The sequence below is a fragment of the Anguilla anguilla genome, chromosome 17 (genome assembly GCF_013347855.1).
Source record: "Anguilla anguilla isolate fAngAng1 chromosome 17, fAngAng1.pri, whole genome shotgun sequence".
NCBI classification, from domain to species: Eukaryota; Metazoa; Chordata; class Actinopteri; order Anguilliformes; family Anguillidae; genus Anguilla; species Anguilla anguilla.
This window is the reverse complement of record NC_049217.1, coordinates 29,859,354-29,868,596: the sequence shown is the minus strand read 5'-3', so window position 1 is coordinate 29,868,596 and position 9,243 is coordinate 29,859,354. Positions and strand designations below refer to the sequence as shown.

The following is a 9,243-nucleotide window of genomic DNA, read 5'->3' as shown; positions in this document are numbered from 1 at the left end:
CGTCACAAGGGAACGCACATTATATTTTCTTCTTTGAAAAGTGCGCGCCGTAGTTACGCATGAAAATCAGATCCTTTTTTTTTTTTTTTTTACACTCTTTCACGCTTTCAAAGACGTTTGGGCTCCAGGGAAAAAAACAAGACTCACCGCAATGCAATTATAATTTTAGTTGTCTATGATTTCTCCATTTATTCATGACCGTTTTCATAAATATGAATATGTCATACTCTCAGTAGGCTGCAGTGTTCTGTTCTCCCTCTGCACCCCCAAATGATACACGCTCTGGGCTCTCTGGGGGGGGGGGGCATCTTCACGAAAAACGGCTTTTAATTAATCACACGGTGCCCACTTTTTGGCGCGGATCTTAGCGAGGGGGGGCCTGGACCTAGTCTCCCGACATCACAGCCGTGATCTATCAACTTAATTACATGGTGCCGTTTCCTTGTTTTTTTTTCAAATGTAAATCGCACCCTGGAGCCACAACGCGACGTTCGTTCGGAAGGGCTCAGCGATCTGCGGGGAAAAGACATTCGGAGCCCCAACGGTGCCTCAAACGCACGCTCGCTCGCTCACTCGCTCATCCAGACGTATTCAGACCCAAGAACAGCGGAATGCCTCTGTCTAATAGGATGGGCAACGCTGACTTCCTGAAGAGCTGTCAATCAAAAGGCAGAACGAATGGCGGCGGATTTGCGGAGGGAACGCAGGTACCATAGAGGCGGGACAGCTTAGCGCCACTGTCTGATCCCAGCTGCGAGAGCTCTACTTAAACCCAGACTGCAATGCAAGAGCCTCAGAGATTAAAGCCTACTGAGATCACAGCTGATATCACAAGGCTTAGAGACTGGCATCAACCAGGAACCTTTAGCTGATTTTATTATTTTTATTATTATTATTTTAATTTAATGTCATATACATATTTGGAAGCAATACCGTTTGTGAATATCGTTAAATATTGAAATATTACTGATTGCTAATATATCCCAGTTAAAAAGCTGAAGGAAATATGTTTTAATGCATTAATGCGTAATTAATTCATCAATTCTGCTCAAATAAAAGTGCTAGCACACATTATCTGAACGGGTCTTCCAGGGGGCACACGGTCATTACATTCACCCAAAGAGTGCCACTTCTGTCTTTTATTAATCAGGAACTTGGATACGCGCGATAAATTAAAGTTTTCGGATTAGGTGGTCCCGGATCAGATGCTGAGAATGTGCTGTGTGACCCTCTGTGCTGGCCTGCTGTTCACGGCAACCAATCAAAACAATTCGGAATGTGGAACGTCCAATCACAGCGCTGCCGACCGAAGTCGCTCAACTCGCAGAACCGAGCAACCCCGAAGTGAAACTTTCCATTTCCAGCAACTGAAGAGAAGAACGAACGTGACAGATCATCGCATTTTACAGCCGACCAAACAGGTCCAGGAGTACAGCGCGGCAGCCTGTTACCGCGGTAACACAGGGGCGGACTGCTGAGACCCGAACTCACGCTGGAAAACAGCGCTTCCCCTGTCGAGCGCTCGTGTTTACAGATTCCACTCTCCGCTCGCTGTGTACCTCACGCCGGTCACAGGCCAGCGGGTTCTACTTGCTGGCGGGACGCGACAGGGAGGCGGCGGCATTTCGTTTTTCCTCTTTCGTTCTGCAGGAGCGGCTTTTAATTAGCGGGAGAGGAGACGAGATCGGCGTGTTAACTGCTCTGCGGAAATCGGGCGTGCGTTCGATGACCCGGGCCAACACAGCAGCGGCGGTACCCTGTCCAATCGCATCGCAAACAATAAGGTTATGTACACTGCGGGTCCCGTCCCCCGTCCCCCGCCCCCCCCCAAAAAAAAACAAGTTAATTTCGTACGGCCACTAATTTGAAACGTTGCAGTGATAATGCTGTGTCATCACATTGTTGAGGGAGCATGATATGTGTGCTTTCAAGGCAGTCAGGTGATTGAATTGGTAGCAGTTCGCGAGAGAAAGCCGGGATCGAACCTTTAGCATGCGCGTACAAAGAAGCAGGAGTTGGGAGTTGGTGCGCCGGAGTTGGAAAATCCTCGCTCCAGTCCGGAGTTGTGTTTCCCAGCCGTTTTCGTGCGATTTAATCGAGTGATTAAATGTGTGTGTGCGCAGACTGCGGGAGCGTGGCTGTGTGTGTACCTGCACTTGTGTGTGTGTGCGCGTGTGTGTGCACACTTGTGAGATATTCATCAATTACATTCATCTCTTCGCAGAGCTTCACTGGAGGGTTATTCAAACGGTATGCGACTCAAAGTCTTTCCTTTTGCTTCACACGACACAAGCTGTCCTTCCGCGTGCGCGTGCTTCCGAGCCGAACCTCGACCGACGTGAAGTTCATCGTGGATGCGAGAGCACGAGCTCTCCCAGCTGTCGCCGGCTACGTGCGCACGAGCAGGACGGTCGAAACGCGAGCGGAACGCCAGGCGAGGGATTAGAGACGCGACAAGCCGACAGCTTTTCTTCTCAAAAAAAAAAGCAATCGCAGGAGAAGGAAATCCCTCTTTACGACACCGGCACATTCCTCCCAGTCTGCACGACCAGCACACAGAAGGCTGTCCCCCCAGTCAGTCCGTCTGGATCGTGTATTTTCCGTTATCCTTTTAGCTCATCATGGTTCAGGTAAAATTCGTTCGCACCTCGTCAGTCTTCCCAAACGCCGGTCCTCAATCCTTTTTTGTCAAGAGTGGAAAGTGTGCTCTCCATCCAAGGGGGAAAAAATGAAACATTACAAACGTCTCATTTTCAGAGTCACATTTTGAAGATTTGTGCAACGTTCTGCAGGCTACAGTACACAGCGTGTGTATAACCGAACACCATAAGCACTGCACTTTAAACGTGAGATAATATGCCTTTACAATAACACGATAAGTACTGGGATTGGGCGGGGGAATGCTTCAGGTTATCACAGACAGTAGGTCAGACGGTAATGGAGAAAGTTCTTCCTTCAGTCGATTCACGATGAACTGGAGGCTTATTCTCTGCAATATTTCTGAATATAACGTAGTTCTCACTGTACAATTCCATCCATTCATTCGTCTTTTAGAACAAAAAAGGAAAAAAAAAATATTCAGAGGGAAGTATCCAGTTACAAACGAGGATTACCTGAAAATGTGGATTTGGCTTTTTTTTTTTCTGTATAATTCCCCATGCATTGGTATCCTGGTCCGGTTATCCTATCAGAGTGTAATCACAGTCGAGGTTTTCGGGAGTGAGGTTGAAATAAGGTCGAAAAAACGGGTTACACCGCTCAGAATCAAGCGTTTATCCGACAAGGGTCACAAGAATCTCGACAAAATCCAACCAGAGGGCCGTACAACGGGAAACAAAGAAATGGTCTTTTCCGGAAAGCTACCAGTGCGATCTTCAGAAAAAAAAATTTTTTTTTTTGGTCTCTCATCCCTGACTTGTGTACCGCCGGTGTTCCGTGGGGTGCGGCCCCCACCCTCCCCCGTTTTTAGCAGAAGTGAGGCCGGAACCTGCCCTCTCCATCAAATGAGCGTTACCCTGTTCTGTTCACAGCGCCCCCTGGCGGCCCGGAGGAGGAAGGGCGGCCCTCACAGCGCGGAGGACTGCTTGATGCTGTGGAAGCTGACCCGTGTGGGCGAGGTGGGGATGGACATGGCGCGGGCCACCCGTGCCCGGATCGAGTGCTTGTCCTGCCAGCGGTGCCACCGCTTCCGGACCGCGGACCGCACCTGCGGGACAGAGGGGGGGGCGGGGGGGGGGGGGGGGGGGGGAATGAGAGAGGGCGGGTCAGACTCTCAGATACCACCGTGAGGCGTGGTGAGACCGTTTCGCGATCCTACAAACCCACTGTTTTATTGGGTTTTTCTGTAAAGCAAATCCAGCTAGAGAAAGGCTTCGATAACCAGTGTGTAAATGAACAGATTCTGCAGCATCCAAACTCCAAAAAGAGTATGACCCCATAAAGGCAGAGAGAGAGAGAGAGAGAGAGTCGTCACATGCAGTCATCACGTCACTTTCTGCGCATGTGCAGCAGACAGGCTGCAGGGCCCCGACTGACCAGACGGGGGCGATGACGTGCACGATGAGCTCAGAGATGGACTGAACTCTCCCTCAACGGAACGACACTACAGCCAATTATCCCAGACAGCAAAAGCCGGAATCTAGACGCCCAGAGGGATGCAAATCTAGGTTGAGAGACATTTTCACATAAAACAGAATAGAACAGGTTAATCCCAATTTAGCTCAGGTCTTCCCCAGACTCCAGTTGGCTGGACAATTATCGCTTTTCAACCAGATTTTGCACCTGAATGCCTAGGCGGTGTTTCACCGACACACACACACCCACACCCTGTGTCTTCTGGGGTACGAGTCACCCTGAGCACACACACACTGAAACCCTGTGCCTTTAGGGGACGAGCCACCCTGAGCACACACACACACACACACTGAAACCCTGTGCCTTTAGGGGGACGAGCCACCCTGTGCACACACACACACACACACACACTGAAACCCTGTGCCTTTAGGGGGACGAGCCACCCTGTGCACACACACACACACACACACACACTGAAACCCTGTGCATTCAGGGGACGAGCCACCCTGCGCACACACACACACTGAAACCCTGTGCCATCAGGGGACGAGCCACCCTGAGCACACACACACACACACACACACACACACACACTGAAACCCTGTGCCTTTAGGGGACTAGCCACCCTGTACAGACACACACACTGAAACCCTGTGCATTCAGGGGGACGAGCCACCCTGCAGCTGCTCCAGCAGAGGAGATAAGCCCGTAATACCCGAGAGACGCAGCCAGCTCGGGCTTTAAGCTCAGCTGAGCACGCGCAAACATTTCTCATCCCGAGCATAACTCCTCCAGCTCCCGTGCAGACGGCCGTCAAAACCGCGCGGCTTCTGCCAAGAGCTCCAGCCAGCGGGCCTCTCTGCCGAGGCTTTGAGTGGCAGCTGCCGCCATTGTTGCCGTTTTTTGGCGAAAGGGGAAGCTCAGGATTATCCGCAGAAAAGGGCCCCCTCCTCCTTCTTCAATTTAAACCATAAACAAGTGACAAAATCCACTACCTACAAGCCTCCATACTGTAAAACAACCACTATCCCCCTTCATCTCCATTAACCCTCTAAGGTGTGAGGTCACAAATATGTGATTAGAACGTTCTTAACTGAACATTCTAATGCTGATGATGTAACAATCACTACCGGTGACTGAAAGCAACGGAGTTCTAGAACACTGACTTTTGAAAAACATTTTTTTTTTTTTTTTAAAAACCCTTTCGATAAACTCTTTGATCTGACAGACAAACAAGGGATGAAAATCATTAAAATGTGTCATGGACACATCTGTAACACATATACAATCTAGAACAACCATGGACTTGTCGATATTTCAGAACCGGGGAACAGTTCTGACAGAGCTTCACAACTTGGCCACTTGTTTCTCCCCGACTCTTTAGGATAATAGCACAGGGGACTGAACCAGCAAGTGCACTCTCTTCCCATGACTTAAATATGGAAGTGCTGTGACTGTTTCCTCTTCTGTCAGTTTATGCTGTATGATCAGCAAGGACACGGACAAACTGGTATTTATAGATATTTATGGAGAGGCAAAAAATAACTAGTGTAATGGAGTGTGCTATATAGTTAAATTAATAAAATCGTAAGCTCATAGGAACAGTGTGGGTGTATGAGAGTAGGACTGATTCACCGGTCAGAAAAGCACAGAATCCCAATTCCTGCTGTTTTGAAAAAGACACCCTTGAAAATGAAAATGGGTTGTTTGTTACGCATCTTTACATCTCATTGAACATAATGGGCCGTAGACACATCACTGAGAGGTACTACAACTGCAAAAAGACCCAAATCACCCTCGTACAACGACAAAGAAAGTAAAACATACCAGCAGCACACAATATTCATGCGAGTGTATATGAGCGGTAAGTGTGCGTAAATGGTTCATGTGAAATTTGGCCACAGATGAACTGCTTGAGTCACCTTAGGACATCGGAAGCAGTTGAGATGAGCATGCTGGAAGGTAACACTTTATACAGACACATTCTTTCATAATTTTTAGGGATAATTTTGCCCTCGGGCCTCCTCCCGAAAGATAAAAAAAGAAAAAACGGTTTTCAGTTTGGCTGCTTGAATTGCAGTCTGGTAATTAGTGCACTAGAGTAGAGAATGTTCTGTTTCACGGAACAAGACACCACTTTTCGATTTTGTCTATCGAGTGCATCCATGGATGTGGTGTCCAGGATAAATCTAGCGACTGTGCTGTTTTTCTCCTGATGTGGACACGCAATGCAGTTTCAGCACGGTCCTGACGAAGCAACGTAACATCGCGAAAACGCAAGGTCCTGACAGACGTGTCACCGGTGGGGTCAGGTCAGGAGTCCTTCTCTGCTCCACCGTATCTCTGTCCTCACAAACCACAAACATACATGTTTCTATTCCAAACCAGGGCACAAAAAAATGGAGTAAACAGTACTTAAAAAAAAACCTATTTATAAACCGATGTTGAAAACACATTTCTACAGCGGGAAAAACATGCTTTGGCTGAATAGGAAACTCACATGTGGCACAATCACAAAGGAAATGATGTGCCTTATGTATCCAATCTGGGGCAGCTGCTCGTAAAAACAAATTGCTCTGGAATAACAAAAAAGGCTTTTCTCATCAAAGGTGATGTTAAACAAAATTCTTCTTTTTGGCCAACAGTTTTCAGTTACAATGGACGACTCAGTGTGTTTATTTATTTATACGATATTTTCTTTTATTTTTAGTATTTACAGCTGTATATATGGTGCACTGCAAAACAGTGACCAGCCATCTTGGCTCCCTATGCTTGTGTTTCCTTGTGTGTCAAGCATGTTCAGAAATCAAAAGCCATTATGTATTGTGTGTCCTGTTTGGCTTCATACAATTTTGGCACTGGATACTCTCCTTTAGAGTAAAAAATTTTTTTAAATGGAAATATATTAAACCCAATTTTGGAGTCAATCCTCACACAAAGCACTTGTTTTAATGTTGCCATTAAAACACAAGTACAAAAGCAACCAGCTCAAAAAAGTGGGACTAAACGAAAATTCATTCAGGGACCTTTCTTTGACGGTTACCACAAGCTTTGTCACGCTGTATTTAAACATTCACTTAAAATAATTCAGACTCACTTCGAACCACTGGAGTGGTACTTTGCATTCCACCAACATTTTACTTCTTATTTTCTTTTCTTTTTTTATGAAGGAAGGGCAACCTTTTGGTTCTGAGTCACAGCTGTTATTTAAAGGTCCAGGAAACTGAAATGTGAGAATTCTTTGTTGAGTTGTTTTTTGCATTGACAAATGGCCAATAAATATTTTGCCCTTGGCTAAATGCCAGGTTTTCAGTGGGCGGGGTTAACTGGGTGTTAGTTACGCAACAAAAACCTTAAGTCCAATGAAATCCTTTCTACATATAATATGTCAATGATGCTCTTGCCACTTTTGTGTGGGTAAGGCAAGCTAAGTTGAAAATGCCTGAGCACTGCCCCTTCTCTGGATGCAGAGAAAGCAATACACAGTTTTTCTTTTCACAAAAATGAAGAGGCCTACAAGAAATGGGAAAAGGCCTTCCCTAAACTGCTGGGGAAGCACAGAATCACCCAGAATGTGATTGTATGCTGTAGCATTAAGATTTGCCTTCACTGGAACTAAGGGGCTGAGCCCAAACCATGAAAAACAGCCCCGGACCACGGGGTGTCCAGATACTTTTGGTCATGTAGGGTAGCTTGCGATATACGGATATGAATTTACGATATTTACATACGAATATGAATGTCAATGAGCAGCAGGATACACGCCCACCTGGTCCATGTCTGCTGAACAGGTCACAATAATCTAATGGTGCTTATTACAATTTAATGATCGTAATTGGGTCAAAAAACTTGAAATAAATATTAAGAAGACAATCAAAGTGTCACTTCTGGGGAATATAACCACAGTTTCCTGGACCGTTAAGCCTCCCTTCTGCCTCTCGGACAGGCAGCGGAAGATAAATAACAGAACGAAGGAGCTCAGGTGCCATGGATGCGTTCCAGGCGGAGAAAAGACGGAGCCCTCACCTGGCGGAGGCGAATGACTCACGCGCATAATTAATGGAAACAATATGCAGGACAGAAAGGAATGTGTCCTGGCTGTCTCCGTCTCACATCCTCACCCCCCTCCCCCCCCCCAAAGCCCCCCAGCCCCTCAGCCCCTCAGCCACTAACCCCCCCAGGTCCCAGCCTCCCCCTCCCCTCCCCTCAATTGATAGTGTACCCACAAAGAGTTGTGCAGACCTTCACAACAGCTTCGACTTGTATACGTTTAGACTCACGGGTGTAGCTACGAATTCTGGGGCCCCCTGAAAGAATATTGCTCTGGGCCCCCCCACCCCCCCCCACCACCTTTTTTTTAATGAAACAAATAAATTGTCGTTATTATTTTTTTAGCTGTGGGCCCCTTGAATTGTCACTACCTTTCACCCCACTCGTTCATACCATGCAGATCAAGATAATGGCTTTTACGCGTGTGCGCACTAATACATTTGTACTTTGGTCCAACTGAAAAAAAAATGCAGCATTAAAAACCCCGGGGTATCATCTGCAAAGGCCGTTCCACAGAAGTAAAATGAATCCCCAAAGGCATTATTTTATATGAAAAGCAATCTTTTCCAAACGCCAGGTATTATGTGCCAAACGGGACTTTTCTTCCATGAATATTTTATGCTGGGCCATATTTTTTTTGTTCTATTTTTTGCTATTGATCCTAAAAGGGGATTAAGTGTGGTGTCATCTGAGCAATCTGAATCTGAGCTTGATTGATTTCCCTGTCCTTGAGCACCAGCCTCTGTCCCAAAACCCATTTTCCTGTTTCTGCTTTGCATCATGGGATAGGGAGGCTCAGAATACGGCAAGACGAGACCGCTTACCTCGCTGTTCAGGAAACAGTAGAACACGGACACGAAGAAACCCTGAGGGGGAAGAGAGGAGAAAAGAGAGAGAGGGGAGGGGGGAGGGAGAGAGAGAGAGAGAGAGGAGAGTAGAGGGAGAGAGAGAGAGAGAGAGGAGGGGAGAGTAGGGGGGGAGAGAGAGAGAGAGGGGAGGGGAGAGAGGGGGAGAGAGAGAAAGAGAGAGAGAGAGGGAGGGGTGGGGAGAGAGAGAGAGGGGTGGGGAGAGAGAGAGAGATATTAAAGCTGGAAATTTTAGAGTGAGGAAGAAAATGTA

At 47.1% G+C, this 9,243-nt stretch overlaps 1 protein-coding gene across 1 annotated transcript in view; it reads right to left on the bottom strand.

Moving 5' to 3' along the window:
* Positions 1–1,827: 1,827 nt before the first annotated feature.
* crhr1 (corticotropin releasing hormone receptor 1) overlaps positions 1,828–9,243 on the bottom strand; it is a 101,938-nt gene continuing 94,522 nt past the window's right edge. Inside the window, exons 13-14 of the mRNA XM_035398323.1 lie at positions 8,949–8,990; positions 1,828–3,706 (exon numbers count right to left, since the gene is read on the bottom strand). Coding sequence (XP_035254214.1) covers positions 3,566–3,706; positions 8,949–8,990 — 183 coding nt within the window. The 3' untranslated portion in view covers positions 1,828–3,565. The remainder of the gene's footprint in view (positions 3,707–8,948; positions 8,991–9,243) is intronic.